We start from the raw sequence: 17,010 nt of genomic DNA, 5'->3' as shown, positions 1-17,010 counted from the left end.
AATAATATAAATACATTAATATATGAATAAATTTCAATATAACAACGTGTACGGGGAACCCTAGTCGGGCTAAGAAACCCCGAGCCCCGTACACGGCAGGTCAATTATTCAATTAAATTATTCCAAGTTTCATATTTTTAAAAAATTTTCATTTAAAGCAGTTTGTATTTTTAAAAATAGAAAATCATCTTATAAAGTATTTGCTTATTTTGAATAATTCTCATTTAAGTATTCTACTGTAAAACATTGAATATTAGATCACCTAAGGAAAAAACTGGGAACTGGCAAAATGGTTTATTCATTTTTCATTATTCATTGATAACCATAATAAACTGGACATCTATAGTCACTCAACCTACCCATTATAGGTTTATTGTGCTGATCTTTCTTTTACTTTTGATTTTCCTTATTACATACTTTCTCTAAAGAATATTTATATTCAGGAACAATAATTTCAGATTTGGTGAAGCATGATAAAGTTACTTCAACATGACAAAGCATAAATCAGGGTCAGTTATTCAATGAAGAGAAATTTTCTCTTAATAGGCATTGATGCAGGCATTCCTAACTTATTATTTTCTTTTTTCCACACAAAGACTCAATAAAATAATAAAACTGAGCAATTACTCAGTTTATTTTATTTTTTTTCTTTTAAAAGATTAATGAACTTTTGAAGTTACAATATATTACCCGCAGGAGTCAAAATATAATAACTGTAATCAGGTAAACTATTTGGAGGAGGCTAAGTAAATTATTAGTAAAACAATATAACATAACAATACAGGTTATTGGACAATGAAATGGTCATTATATTGTTAGTAAAAAAAAAAAAAAAAAAGAGCACAACTAATGAAGAAATGAAGGCAACATGCCGAAAAAATTATTCTTTCAATATAATTTATAAATAATAATAATAACCTATTCAAAACATGAAAAATACTGTGAATACAGATAAATGGACAATTAAAAAGCACATGTAGTCAATAGGTATACCCTATAAGTTTCTACTTGCAATAAATTTTATTTAATTCAACTGTTTTTCCAACAATCAATTTTAGAATATAATGATTTAAATACAATTTTAAGAAGAATAGATCATGTTATATCAATATCCTCATCTACATTAACATATTTTATAATGTCAATAAAAATTAGAGGATTGATAGAACACATTACTTATGTGACTATTTAACACTTTCAGAGAGAATTTCAACATTTAAAATAATAATTTTAAATAAAAACTAACTGATTCCTAGATTTGTAATTTAAGTCAGACATTCAGAACATACCATTCAATGTGACTCTCTCGGGTCTTGGTTCTGACCATTGGTCTGTTGTTGAACCAGAATAATCTGATCCAGCACTTAAACATTTGTTCCCTTTGAGAGGAATCCTTCCTTTGATGTAATCTTCTTTTAAATTAGCCTTCAGACAAAGGTAAATAAAATAATTAACTTTAGTAAAATAAGAATAAATAAGAAAAAGAATAATAATAAAAAGATGATGTGTCATAGGCATGATAATATGTAAACTTATTAATTACTAAATTAAATATTCACATACACTTGCACATACACCTAAAAGGGTAGACGCTATGATAATTATGGTATATAATTATATGCAGAATGATAGTTATGTCACAGTTATATAATAGGAAGTTGAAAGGCTTTGTTATTCCACTGGCATCAACAATCTATGCTACTGATTTTCTTCTATAGACAACAAGGATGTTATAGCTTAGGATTATGTTATTCATCCTATTTTTGTACCCTTTTAATATATACCCAATCTAAAATCATCTCCTCATCTTTTGTTCTATAACCTCCAGTCGAGGCAGCTATTTTGTATTGTTATCGCTAGTAGTCGGTGCAGTCATCAGTACCATCAGCATAAGTCTCACTATATTTCTCAAGTATAAATTATTAAAGTAATTAATTTCGACTTGACAACTTTCCATTTATTAACTACAGATACAACAAAGTGATGCTGCAAATGGAGAGAAGAGGAGAATCTAGCTTCTAACTGCACAAAGAGCATTAACTTGGGTAGTGAATGCATTGAATTACAACATGCGTTACAAGCACAACAAAGTAGGCTAAGAAGTTGCATCATACAAGAATCTTACAGCTTTACCTAAGCCATTGTGAAGCCACACATATCTCCACTGGCAGACTATGGGAAACCAAATGTTTGATGCTGCAAATTTGAGTGAGTAAAACAAAAAAAAAAACTAATGATGAACTCCAATACAGAGATTTTTAGATATCCAATGACACAGGAAGGCCTGAAATCTGGGTATGTAATCAACAACAAAGGAATAGTCAAGTAACAAAGGAAACAGTACAAGCCTGTATCCATGGGTTTGTCGGAGCTAGGATACAGTACATATGCAGGAAATGCAGAAGAGAGGCTGTTATTTGTTATTTATTAAGTAGCAGCATACATCAGAAGACTACGAAGACGTGATATTATAGCCACCTGAAATTATATGTCATGGCATGCAAGCCAAGACCTGGCTGCCCCACTGCCACATCAGATTCAGTGACTAGCTGGCCACCCTCTAAGGTAGAGGTAGATACACCAGAGAAAGAAAATATACCTCATTTGGCAACTTTACGGTCTTTAACATTCTCACCCACTTGCATCAGCCTGGATGAGCGAAATGACGAAGACACAGATAAGCAATAATATATATATCAATACATGAGACCCATCTAAAAATTTTCTTATATCATATTATTGATCCTTATTTGTAATTTAGTCATAGTAACTTATTTTGCCCCTCCAGAGAATAAGAATTGGTTAATAGAAAATAAATAAGTGTATTAACCCTATAAGCCAAATGTCTCAATAAGTCCATTTTTCCATACTAATTTCAAAGAACTTTATTTCAGCTTACAATAAGACCAAAGATTTAAAGTGCAATAATTAGTGAGGCAAATTATTGTGAGACATTCTTTAAAGGCTCTTACAATTTTTTATATACAAGAAATGGGTGTTCCTACTTTCATTAGGAGGAAAATCAAAGGCTAAGGATGGGAACTTGATATGTTTACTAGAAGATAGGCAGAAGGGGTTCACAATAACTGGTAGAATACCTCAGGGCTAAGTGCTGGAACCCCTGTATGTCAGTAGTGATTGAGGAAAAATAGAAAGAGGAGGTGACTCTAAGGGTTGTTAACAAGAGTATTGCACTGGTTGGTAACTGTGGGATTGTAGCTGGCAGAATGCAAAACAGAGACTCTTTTTCAATAAGTGGAAAAGGAGGGAGCACAATCACATTGAGAGTGGGTAGGTTAGAGATCTGGTCCTAGCCTTCCTTGACATGTGTGAGTATTGATATAAGGCTCCAGTTCAAGTATATCCTCCATTATGCTCTACACCGTCACAATATGGAAACAAGCCCTGGATATAATGATTTATAAAAAATCAATGATGTTCATCTATTGTCATAGGACACTAAGAGTGACATATCTTGGAGTAAGAAATGATGTAAGACTCTAATTCAATTAGCATATTCAGCGGATATGTGATAAGGTGGCTAGAGTAATCAGGGCACTTTCCTGATTGATGCCAAACATCAAGGGAACCCAGTAACAGTCACAGACTGTTGATATCAATTTTGTGTCATCTCGATATATGCAGCTACAAAACAGAAATAGACCCAATACACAATGGTTTACAGAAAATTGATGGTATCTATCTATCGTTGAATCACCCTCAGAGTGATCAGCTTATTTCCTGCAGTCCCAAAAAACGTGTGTGGTAGCTAGACTGGTATCAATATAGCTGATTGTTGAAGAGAGGAGGTGCTCATATAATAGAGTAAACCACATTCCTATAGCCAACAAAAGAAAGGAGACAGTTGACAAATGGCAGCAATGCTGAGATATGATGTCAAACTACAGGTGGACCCACAGGCTGCTTCCCCATATCCTACGTGGACAGGAAACATGAAGAGATAACATACTTCCTCACCCAGTTGCTTATGGGACATGTTGGCTTTTGAACCACCAGCATAGATATGTGTTGACAATACAGTAAAAAGCCCAGTATACTTCACATCAAGAGGGTGAAGCATGTATTTTTTTCCTGGCTACCTTTTATGACAGGTATGCACTGACCCCCGATAATGTTATCGGGGTATATATGGTAAAATCTCCAGATGACGCTCTCCCAGGAATTCTTGGCCATGGCCTAATATGATCATACATAACTGCCATACTGTGTTAGAGCTGCACAGACCATAGCAGCGTAATTAACAAAAGCAGAACAACCCAAGAGGTATGCTCAGAGCCGTATTTTTAATGGGATTTTGCATCCTCAGGGGTTTACTTTGTATTGGGTTTACAATTTTTTCACTTATAATTATAATCTAGAAAATCATTCCTTGAATAATGTTACCCCATATTCTAATAAACTGAAATTTTCAAAGAAGCTAGTTCTAATTTATGTAAAGTTCCATTGACATAAAGAAAATAACATTATTGTGTTAATAAAAGTCTAACAAGTAGTTTTAATTTTTTATTTTTATAACAAAAAAGGAAAGATAGTTTCTAAGGGTTTTAAATGTAAAATGTTGGAAATTTTAAAATTATTTTGTTAAATTGTATTTTTCTAACTATGAAAAGGTATTTTATAAAAGATGTTAATATATATTAAATTATAGTAATTATAAGAGTTTTTAATTGTAATTATTTCAAATGTTAAAAAAATTAAATTTAATAACAACATTCCATTAAAAAAAAATTTATAATATTAATTTTTGGAGGAAGAATTGGAATTGAAAATGGACAAAGAGGATCAGCAATGTCCAATAGATAAATTAAGCATATGAAGTTGTAAGGGAGATGTCTTCCTGAAATCACTGCATTTGAAAAAGTAGTTGTTTTTTTATACAAATTACCAATTTAATACCCAAGTACTGTATACTAATGAAACTAAATCAGATATATTTTTTGCACTTACACTTTTCATAGGCATTGTTTCCATTGCAGTTAGAACATGATTGTGGTACATAAAATTGTGAAGATGTTGGTTTGTGTTCACTTGTTGGGTAGCCACATGGAATGTTGCATAGGGAGAAATATCATCAGGGTATTCTAAGGGTACAAAAATTGATTATTGATCAGGTGAAATTAAATAAAAGTTTTCAAGGATTACAATCCAATAAATATTAAGATTTATCAACAAAGACAGAGGTATTTAGATATGGGTAAGTAGTCAAGAATCAACTGTCTTCTAGCAAAAATAAGTTAAGGAAATAATTTATAATACTTATTTTCCTTTTGACTATATATAAAATAAAATTATTAAGATACCTGGGATTGGTTCACATTGCAAATCATGAATTGGGGAACCGATACTCTTGTGTACGGCAGCATAATATTGCTCCCTCTGAGCTAAATTTGTTTTATTATCAAGAGTAACCATATTTTGCGAGTCCTTAGGTAGTGATTGTATTCTGCTACCACTATTAGATGATTCCCTTTCTGGAAAAAGAAAATATATACCATTATAAAACTTGCTTATACACAGCATTATAAATTGAGTTGTATAAAGAAGAATGGTAATTACAGATAAATAAAGATTATGTAAAAGTGATTTAAAATATAGAGAGGATGAGTAACATTAACAGATCTTACATAGTATCCCTTGACTTAGTTCTCAACATGATTGATAATGAGAATATTAATTGAGAGGGGTAGATAAGAGATCTGGTCCTAGGACAGGCCTCTTTTTGAGTACTGATAAAAGGTTTTGGTTCAGGTATATCATCCATTCTACTTTAAAAAGTCACAATATGAAAATGACCTCTGGATACAATGACTTATAGAAAATGTCTGGTGTCCATTCATTGTCAGAGGGCCTTACTCACTGAGCCACCCCACTCCCATTCATGGCTTTAAAGACTAATGACATAAATTTAAGTTGGACAGTACAGCAGAATACCCAGTGTCCCCAGCAGTGGATGTGGGTGTGGAACATGTATTGTTCTCCAGTCCACACTTTCAGAAAGAGAGAGATAGACAAGTTCTATCAGGTCTGTACCAACCGCCAATCTCCCAAAAGTGCTCAATGACAGGCCAATGTCTGGCATCATAAACCATCATGAAATGAAGGAAGGAAAAGGAAAGGTAAGCCAGGAGGTAGCCTAACACAATGAGGCAGCACACGGCCACTCCCCTCCACAATGTAATGCTTAATGGTGGTCCTGTAGAGGGAGATAGTTTAAGTGAGTAAAAATGCCAAATACAGACACTGGTATGGGCTGATCCACATCTTTTCGAAAACGTCTACCAAGACCTTGTAAAAAAACAGACACATAGCTGAGTTTTTCAGGAATGCATAAGGCAGCATGCATAATTTAATTACATCTTCTATTACATATTTTAGTTGCACTATAATTACGCTAAGCTAACCCTTGATCCAAAGATCAAAAATTAGTGGTTTTGAAAAACAATTACACTGAAGTAATTGAAAGACACAATTCCAATAACTGTAATTGTGTAAAGTAATTGCAATTACTCCATATAATATCTTTTTAATGCTAATAATTTCAATTCCAATTACTTCTTGACCCTTAGCAATTGCAATTAAAATTACATATAATTTAACTCATATGTGAATTCAATTTATTTGAACATATTCCTTATGAGCAGAAATCGTAAAAGTTAAAATGAAGCGATACAAAAGTACACCATCATAAATCAATTTTTATATTTATTTTTTAGCATCTTTGAAAACATATAAATAAACCTAAGTATGCTAATAAATATATACACCAGCGAGCAATCTTGAACTGGATATAATTTTCATATTTTGGAAACATTGTAAAACTTTTAAAGTTTTGTAAACTTTGGAGCCATTGTAAAGCTTTTTTTTTTTTTTTTTTTTCCTTTTGGTGTTAAGTATTTGTAATTACAATTAAAATTTCTTGAAATTATACAAGGGATTCTAGAGGAAAATAGCAATTACATAAGAAGGTAATTGATGAGAAGATTGTTGACCGTGGATAATATATATGAAGAGAAGATGGTTGGGGTTGCGGTCATTGAAGAACAAAAATAAGTAAAATATGATTTATAAATAAGTTTCTACTTACTTGTGTTGTTCACCAATCACACCCCCAACCATCTTCTCCTCATGAAGAATGTAATTGATAATTACAATTACTTTGGTTCAACTTGTAACAGTAATTTTAGTCCCATAATAACAATTACAGTAATAAGTTAATTCTACATTTCCAAATTACAGTAATTGACAATTAATTTCAATTGTAATTGCTTTTGCCCAACTCAGACACACATCATATATTTCAGTTGAATATCAAAAACTATATATATAAAAAAAAAATCAAATATGGAAAAAATCAACTTAGGTTTAAATTAAATCATATTTTTACTTTTACTCAATTTCATAGTTTATAATAAAAAACTATAATTATAAAAGTATAAAATACTAAATAAAACAAGATCTACGGACTATTTTTTAAAGTTACTCACTTTTTCTAAAACACATAGTAACTGCAGCAGCAGCAGCAGACAAAAGAGTGAGGAGTGTAGCTATTACAGGAAGAATAACACTTGGATCAGAATAAAATGGGCTTTCTTCAGAATGAATTTTCACCAAGTTAGGGCTAAGTGTAACTATAAACATAAAAATATAATAATACAATGTATTTCAATTGGAAGGTTAATCATTATTATCTATGTAAGTTTTTTATTGTGAAATCTTTTCTATATTTTCTCACTATACACATTTCTTTTTTCATTTATGTTTCAGGGCTCTTCCTCCATCTTCAGGATGATACATTTGAAATTTCACTCTTCTATAAAATATATATTGTGTATCTTTTTTTAATTTTATAAAATGCATAATAGTAATTTTCATTTTAACGTTAATAGCATAGTCCTGATCCATATAAAATACTTTGCCATTTATTTTGCAAATCACACCTTGTTTATTCAATTTTTTTATTTTATCCTTCTTGCTTGTTAGATACGAATTCAGGTTTTTCCTATTATACATCCCTAATTTAATATTATGGTGGTCATACATATTAAATGTTTTGGTTATTTTTGTAGTTACTTCTGGTATGCCATTTATTTTAAAGAATCTTATTGATTGTTTATTTCCAATGTTACTTTCATTATTCTCTGGATCTGTACGTATATGTATTTTTATAATAATCTGTAATTGCAGTTGGATTATTTTCTTGTTTTCATTTATTTTTGTTTTTTAAATCATCTTCAGTCTTTTATTTTTATTTTTTTTGTTTATTGGGGAAATATATCCATTTTATTTGATGTGCTGCCAGTTGTTGTTTTCTTTGTTCAAATATTTATTCTTTAACTACAATATTATTTATTTGGAATTTTTATTTTTAATAATTACTGGCTGGTAGTTTTGGTAAGTTCATTTTGAACCCCCACTGCCACTACAGTTATTATATATAAACATGAACATAAATTATGCAGATGTAATAAATGAATTGCAGTATAATAGCCTCTAATTTACAATAGTCCTAAAACAATAAAATAAAAATTGAAAAGGAAAGATCCCTTAGGAGACAATACCATTATAACAGTAGTTAAGGAAAGGAATTAAAGAGATTAATTGAGGTACATTAGTTAAATATGATGTAATAAGTAAATAAGTAAGTATAAATGAATATTTAGGTTAAAGCCATTATTTCACAATAGTATTTTCTAATTAACATTAAAAATAATATAAATAACATAAAAAGCCAAAGAGATGTAAGAGTAAATAAAAATGTTTCCATGGTGTGAAATATTAGTCATGAGATCCAATTTCTTTCTGGATTAGATTTAAACTGCAAATGGCTTCATAAAGAAAATTGGCCCACTGACAGATATTCTGAAGACCATACAACAACCTCAAGGGTAACCAAGGCTAATTAAAAAAAAAAGTCTATGATTTTTAGGGTCTTACAGAAATATTTGTTATACCATATAATCGTTATTATTAATTACTAAAAGATTAATGTTTTATGAGAATGAGACTATAATTACAAATTCTGAGAATATATTTCTGATTTTAAGATAACATACTAAAATCGTGACAAAGCAAATTTTTTTCCAGGTTATTTTAGACCCAATATATAACAATTACTGTAATGATTAAGATTACCTCCTAAATTTTGAGGAGTTTTAAAGACATATTCAGCTGTTGTAGTTCCTGCATTATTAATAGCTTGGACTTTGATCTTATATTTCTTTCCTGGCCACAAACCAATAATTTCAAATTTGTCAGTTCCATGGATTGCATTACCAACTGAAAAGAAAAAGTGTTAAATATCATAAATAATAATGAGTTTTTATTTGAATCATTGCAGAAGTTTGAGTTAGCAGACAAGTAATGAGTAGGATTCAGGAATAATACCAAAGGGATGGGTGAAAAAACTCTAGTTTGGTGAAGACCGAAAAAAAAAAATTCATCATGAGCGAAAAAAGGAAACCTACTGTATTAGAAGCTCTGTGTAATCCAAGAACAAATAATGTTGCCTACTTGTGAGGTTTAAAATTAAATGTCTAATTAAAAAGACAAAAAAAAAAAAAAAAAGAAAAGAAAAAAGAGTATTTTAACTGGCCTGTTATCCTCAATAGCTTGTAATCTTTCTTTGAGGAATTCTAGTTTTGATTTTCTGATTATTTTAGTTCTGGTAGAAGTTTATTAATCCAACATTGCTTGATCAGTTCTAGCTAGGCTGAGGACTTTCATTTTTCTTATCTCCTTCATTGCCTTTTCACATTCATCTGTGAACCTCTTCTTGGTTTTTTGTTTCTCCCAACTACCTATTATTTCCTTGGCTGTTTCCTTTAGCCCTTTCTCTAAGACCTTAGAGTGTCCATCAACCATGAAGCTCCCCAGTCCAAGGGTTTGAATTTTATTTTTATAGTCTCCAATAACTAATTTTACGTAATTTTTTTAAAGTTTGGTTCACAACGTTTTCTAACTTTTTTTCCCCCTTCCTCGCCATTTCTTGCATACAGGGTTCGGCAGCAGTAGGGTACTGCGCTAAGGTTACGCATGCCACTGCTATCAATAATTATAAATTTTATTTTACCACTGGACATTTTTTTTTTATTATTTATTGGGTTTAACCGTGGTGCAGCCCAGTGCTCGGGTTCATGTCTTTTAGATGGGGCTACACCTTATCCACCTGCACCGCCTCATGCGACCCTCAGCAGAGCCAGTCTCCTCTTTTGATACTGTGTGAGGTTCCAGCTCCATGCAGGGGATGTGTACCTCAGAATACCCAGGACCATGCCTTTTTAAATGGTCATCATAGCAGGGTACCTGATTCCCCAGAACACATCCCCTATCCTGCTCAATCCATTGAGTGATAGGGTCACCCTATCCAGGTGAGGAATGGTGTCAAATCGTTTTCTTATCCTCACTCAGTCTAATTCTCTCTTCTTGGATGCCGAGGGTAATAGGATGGGCCCTATCAGTGGAGCCTCATAAGTATGGCCTGAGTCTTAGCTGCGGACATACTCAATTTCCTCTTCCCGCACTATTCTCCAACAAGACCGGCACACCTTTCTGCTTCCATCTTCAATCTTCTGTTCCTGGCCACGACAACTGCCAGGTCATCGACATAGGCTGTGGCAAGGAATCCTCTGTTCTCTAGCTCCCCCAGTAACTCATCAAACTAGGATGACCTAGGATTGAACCCTGTGGGCATTCTCTTTCAATTTTTTCCTCCATCTCATAGTAGCTACCTCTAATCCTGACGCTGCTATTATTAAGGTAAATACCTATCAAGGAGCATAAGTTACTGGGGTGTTGAGCTCTTGCAATCACAGAAGTACACAGGGCCACCAAATACTTTCGAAGGTGGAGGATATGTTGAACAGTATCAATAAGACATATTTCTCCACCCTCCCTTCTATGTCCCCACTCTCAGCAGGGCATTCGTAATTCCCCTGCCATGGGTCGAGCCGAATTGCCATGGGTGGCTTGCTGCCATTACTATTGGTCTAAGGCTAATCACAATCATGTGTTCCAGAACTTTGCTGGCTACTGGGAGGAGGCATATAGTTTGGTAGGCCTTTGAGTTTTCCTTATCCTAACCACCTCTTTTGAAGAGCAGTCTCAAGTCTGCAACCCTCCACTTGCTGGGATAGTACCCCTTATCTAAACACTTGTTGAATATCTCCACCATGTCCTCCTCAATATAAGGGGCAGTATCCTTGAGGATTGCAGCATCTATGACATCCAGTCCTGGAGCCTTCCCAATCTTCTGTCAGCCTATGGCAAGACAAAGGTCCTATATATCCCATGTACCTGGTGCGTCTTACCATGCAATCTTCTATGCTATCCTGGGATGGATTGTCCCTGGGGTATGTATAATCTATACACAGTTTCGCAGCTTCCTCCAGAGTGGTGGCTAGGGCACCCCCTACTCTGATAGCCGCCATTATCTGTAGAGGTTTGGCTTTGCCCAGTGCCACTCTGTATGGGATACCCCAGGGATTCTTCTCTGACTCCTCAGCAATGAACTCATCCCAGGACCTCTTCTTCTGGTGCCAGATTTCATTTCGATATACCCTATACCTATGTTTAGATTCCTCTTGGAGTGTAAGTGTCCTCTCATTATCTCTTCACTCCTGGTACTATGCTTGGCCTTGTAGTATTCTCTATCGAGCTGAGTCAGGGCTGATGTCCACCATGGGACCTGAAATTCTCTCGCCCCTCGTTGGAGGCGTTGGAGGGTAATACTAACTGCTTCAGTAATGGCGCCCGTTAGCATTGCCACCCTGAGGTAAATTTCTGTCCCCTCTTCTATTGGCACCATTTCTTCTAATTCTTGATCAGCTAGTATTCCTTCTAGTTCACTGGAAAATGCTCTCCAGTTTGCAAATCGGGTCACAAAGCCCTTTTCAACTGCTAGGGCGCCGCCTTCCTCTTCCACCACACTCAAGGCTATGACCCGGTGGTTAGAGCACTTATCTGACCGTAGAGTCCAGTCCACAATACTCTTCTCCTTTACTAGAGTTGGGACTGATGGCCCAGCCTCCATCGTCTTCGTTCCCTCCAAAGCCCTTTTGTCCTTATTCTTCTTTTCTCTTTCTTTAGCTCCTGATTTAGCCCTTTGTTCTAAGAGAACGCAGGCTTCTTCATTGACTTTTCCTTCCAAAGTCCCTAATTATTCCTGTTACTGTTTTCAGGGTGGGGACACCCATTGTTTTTTCCTCTCGTCATATACCACTCCTAAGGCGTCCCCTATAGCCCAGCTACCATAGGAGACACAATCTACGAGATCTTTTTACCAATGATTTTGCAAAGTTCATCTGTGTATATGGCCTCTTGAACTACTTCACCCTCTATTTCTGTGATCATCTCCCATTAGGCCTCCATTCCAACTTCTACATTGGACAGCTCCCTTAGCTGGAAACTTAGATATTTTTGTATTTCTTGAGATACGTTTACAATTTCAAGGTATTCTTTCACCCTATAATGGATCACTTCTATTCTCTGGACGGGCCTTTCCATTTCTGGGATGGACTTTGGGGAGACTCCTCCTCATCCTCCCTTGCTCTCTTCTTAACCCTTTTTCCCTTAGGGCTTATTTTTCCTTCTTTGCTCTCAGGACCAGTATCTCTACCGGTTCCACTGCAGTTTCCGGTTAGCCATCTGGCCATTTTGTTTTTTAATTCACCTTTTAACGGGTTTTTTCGGGGGGACATTTTCAACACACAAATGTGAATGAAGGAAGGAAGAAAAGTGTTTTATAAAATGTTTAAATCTAGGAAAAAATTATTTAGAAAAGGTTATATGGGCATCAATATGAAGGTATCCTTGAGAATGGCCTGAGGGTCGAAACGTTGGAAAAGTTGTAAAGAATAAAGTTGAGAGAAAAAAAAAGGTTCAAATTTGTTTTAAATTAAGAATAAACTAAACTACTCTCAAACAAGAATATATAAAATAATTAAAATAAATATTTACGCCAAATTTGAGGTGTTTCAAAAAAACACTTTTTTCTTTTTGGTGCTATTGTCCCCAAACTTTAGCATTTTTAACTCCTTTGATCGTTCTATGGGTACCTGTCTTTCATGGACTTAAGAAGCAAACTATGAGGAGATGTGCAGAATGCTTTGCCACATTATTCGGCTATTATTTCTTTCTGCTACCCTTTTTTGAAAAGGATGGTTCAGGACAGACTTGGCTTTTGCATTTAGATGCAGGAGTTTCATATCTCACCTGTCCTCCATTGAGCGAAGCTTCATAAGGATCTCCATTTTGCCAATTGGTGTGGACTTTATTTCTCCTGTCAATCCTTAGTCCCTGATTTTGTACCGTTGAAACTTTTCGAAGGTTTGAGGCAGCAGCAGTCCTCAAGCTGGTGATTCCGTACTATAAAACGGGCCTGATGTAGCCAGTGTACAAGAACCTCAATGTTCTCAGCTCTACACCCCAGGTAAGTCCAACAATTTTCTTTATCAAGGCGATTCTTGTCATTCCCTTACGAATAGACTACTCGATATGAGGTTTCCTGGTGAGTCTTGGGTAGAGCTCAATGCCAAGGTTGGTGGGGCATCCATTTTTAACCAGATTTGTTTGGTTAAATTTAAGGTTTAGAACACTCGGTATGTTTGTGGAAAGGCTAAATATTGAGTAATTGGTTTTTGCCAGGTTAATGGTCATTGGCCATTTTTTATGGATAGCAGAGACTATCCAGAGCCATTTGCATTCTGTATTTTGCTGCGAGGATAGAAGTTGATCTACTCTAGGGTAGGGATGGGATATAGATATTATCGAAATATCGATATTTTGTCTCCGATATCCAATATTTTGATATCGATATCCAGTAACCGATAATATCGGAATATCGCTCCTTAAAACTAGAGATATATAAAAGAAATGTTGTCTAAAAATGTATAAGGTCATATATTCATATTCCGATATTATTTAATCCAAATATGAATATTTGCTAAAGAAAATGCAGAAATTATAGTATTTCGATATTTAATATTGATAATGTCATAATCATTTCGATAATTTTTTATTTCTAACATTAGCAACAATATTCCGATATTACTTTATCAAAAGATCGATATATTGTTGCAATAATATAAAATCCATTCGATCTTTGATAATGTTATTAATATCTATATCGATAATTGAAACAGTATTCTAATATTATTTTATTGAAATATCGATATTTTAATTTAAAGTGAAATATCGATATTTGGATTCAATAATTTAATATCCATTTCGACATATTTAATAATATCGATATGGAAGATTATCAACAAGGTATTTCAATATTTCATTTTGAAAATTTCATACTCCTTACGGTATTTAACATTGTTGATAGTATCGATATCAATGTCTCGATTTTTTAAAAATAGAAATATCGATATTTGGTTTAAAAAGATTAAGAAAATTTTATAAAAAGCTTAAAAATAGTTTTTCGATATTTTAAATTGATAAATTCATGTTCCTTTCCATATTTTACACTGTGATCAATATTGATATTGAAGATTAGAAACTATATTTCGATATTTATTTTTATAGAAATATCGATATTTTATGAAAGAAAACTATAAAATTTATAATAAAGTAAAATTTATAACTATAAGCTAAAGTAAGGAATTTCGATTTTATTTTGATAAATTCATATTTCTTTCGATATTTGACATTGTTACTAATATCGTTATAGAAGATTAGAAAAACTATTCCGACATTTTCTCATCGAAATATCGATATTTGGCTTAAAAAGATTAACAAAATTTTATAAAAAGCTTGAAAATAGTTTTTCGATAGTTTTTCAATTGTTATTAATATCGGTATAAAATATTAGAAACTATATTTCATTTAATAGAAATATCGATATTTTATGAAAGAAAACTATCATTTTATGAACAACTAAAATAAGGTATTTCGATATTTTATTTTTATGATTCATATTCATTTCGATATTTCACGTTGTTGAAAACATCGATATCGATATTTCGATATTTTTTAATATAAATATCGATGTTTCGCTTTAAAAGTAAGGAAATTTTATAAAATGCATAAAAATAGTTTTTCAAAATTTTAAATTGATAAATTCATGTTCCTTTCGATATTTTATATTGTCTTTAATATCTATATCGAAGATTAGAAACGATATTTCGATATGTTATTTTATAGAAATACCCATATTTTATGAAAGAAAACTTTGACATTTTATAAAAAGCTAAAATAAGGAATTTCTATATTTTAGTTTGATAATTTCATATTCATTTCGGTATTTAACATTGTTGATAATATTTCGATATCTTTCCATCGAAATATCGATATTTGTTTTACATTGTTATTAATATCGATATCGAAAATGTGAAAAAGCATAAAAATAGTTTTTCTACACTTTAAATTGATAAATTCATATTCTTTTCAATATATTGCATTGTTATTAATATTGATATCGATGATTAGCAACGATATTTATTTTTATAGAAATATTGATATTTTACATTGTTATTAATATCGATATCAAAGATTAGAAACGATGTTTCGATATTTTCCAATTTGAAATATCGATATTTGGCTTAAAAAGATTAAGAAAATGTTATAAAAAGCATAAAAATAGATTTTCGATATTTTAAATTGATAAATTCATGTTCCTTTCGATATTTTACATTTTTATTAATATCGATATTGAAGATTAGAAACGATATTCCGATATTTTATTTTATTGAAATATGGATATTTTATCTTTTATAAGTATAACATTTTATGAAAAGCATGAAATGATTTTTCGATATTTTAAATTGATAAATTCACGTTCCTTTCGATATTTTACATTGTTACTAATATCGATATAGAAGATTAGAAAAACTATTCCGATATTTTATCATCGAAATATCGATATTTGGCTTAAAAAGATTAAGAAAATTTTATAAAATAGTTTTCGATATTTTAAATTTATAAATTCATGTTCCTTTCGATATTTCCTTTACAATGTTATTAATATCGGTATAAAATATTAGAAACGATATTTCCATAGTTTGTTTTTATAGAAATATCGATATTTTATGAAAGAAAACGATAACATTTTATTAAAAGCTAAAATAAGGTATTTCGATATTTTATTTTTATTATTTCATATTCATTTCGATATTTAACATTGTTGAAAATATCGATGTAGATATTTCGATATTTTTTTAAATAGAAATTTCGATATTTGGTTTTAAAATTAAGGAAATTCTATAAAAAGCATAAAAGTAGTTTTTCAATATTTTAAATTGATAAAGTCTTGTTCCTTTCGATATTTTACATTTTGATTAATATCGGTATAAAATATTAGAAACGATATTTCGATATTTTATTTTATAGAAATAACGATATTTTATGAATGAAAACTATAACATCTTATTAAAAAACAAAAAGGTATTTCGATATATTATGTTGAATTTTTTTTACAGAAATATCGATATTTCGTTTTAAAATGTTAAGAAAATTTTATAAACAGCAGAAAAATAGATTTTCGATATTTTAAATTGATTAAATCAGATTCCTTTCGATATTTGACATTGTTGTAAATATTGATATATAAATCTTCTCACAATTACTAGAGCTAACTATCCACAGATTAACATTCATGAGGAAATGAGCTACATTAGTGATTCCCAAAGGGTTTTCCTACTGCCTCTTTTCTAGGAAAAATATGACTTAGCGTCACCTGGAATTTAAATTTTTAAAAATTGTAATTGCATTTTATTGGAAATATTTATGTATTAGTGTTTATACTTTTTTCGTAAAATACAGCAGAGAAAGGTGTACATTAGCAACATTGAACTATGAAATTATGAAACTATTTATTGAATAACAATATTAAATAGAAAACGAAAATTCTCTCAAATTAATATACTACTGAATTCAAAAACTATCACCAACTGATTTCATGACAGATTTTAGAGTTAACTTTCAACATGAAACTCTTTCTGATGGGACGCAATCTCCATTACTGACAAATACTTCAGTGCAACTTTAACC

At 31.9% G+C, this 17,010-nt stretch overlaps 1 protein-coding gene across 2 annotated transcripts in view; it reads right to left on the bottom strand.

Annotated features, from left to right (window-relative positions):
• Positions 1–17,010, bottom strand: part of LOC106684807 (cell adhesion molecule Dscam2) — a 44,191-nt gene that overhangs the window by 15,334 nt on the left and 11,847 nt on the right. For both annotated transcript variants that reach the window (XM_014427091.2, XM_067045128.1), the window contains exons 2-6: positions 9,154–9,297; positions 7,506–7,649; positions 5,322–5,492; positions 4,969–5,102; positions 1,290–1,425 (exon numbers count right to left, since the gene is read on the bottom strand). In XM_014427091.2, the coding sequence (XP_014282577.1) occupies positions 1,290–1,425; positions 4,969–5,102; positions 5,322–5,492; positions 7,506–7,649; positions 9,154–9,297 (729 nt within the window). The remainder of the gene's footprint in view (positions 1–1,289; positions 1,426–4,968; positions 5,103–5,321; positions 5,493–7,505; positions 7,650–9,153; positions 9,298–17,010) is intronic.

The sequence above is a fragment of the Halyomorpha halys genome, unplaced genomic scaffold (assembly GCF_000696795.3).
Source record: "Halyomorpha halys isolate HHAL.00 unplaced genomic scaffold, Hhal_1.1 Scaffold622.1, whole genome shotgun sequence".
NCBI lineage: Eukaryota > Metazoa > Arthropoda > Insecta > Hemiptera > Pentatomidae > Halyomorpha > Halyomorpha halys.
This window is presented reverse-complemented; position numbering and strand designations above follow the sequence as displayed.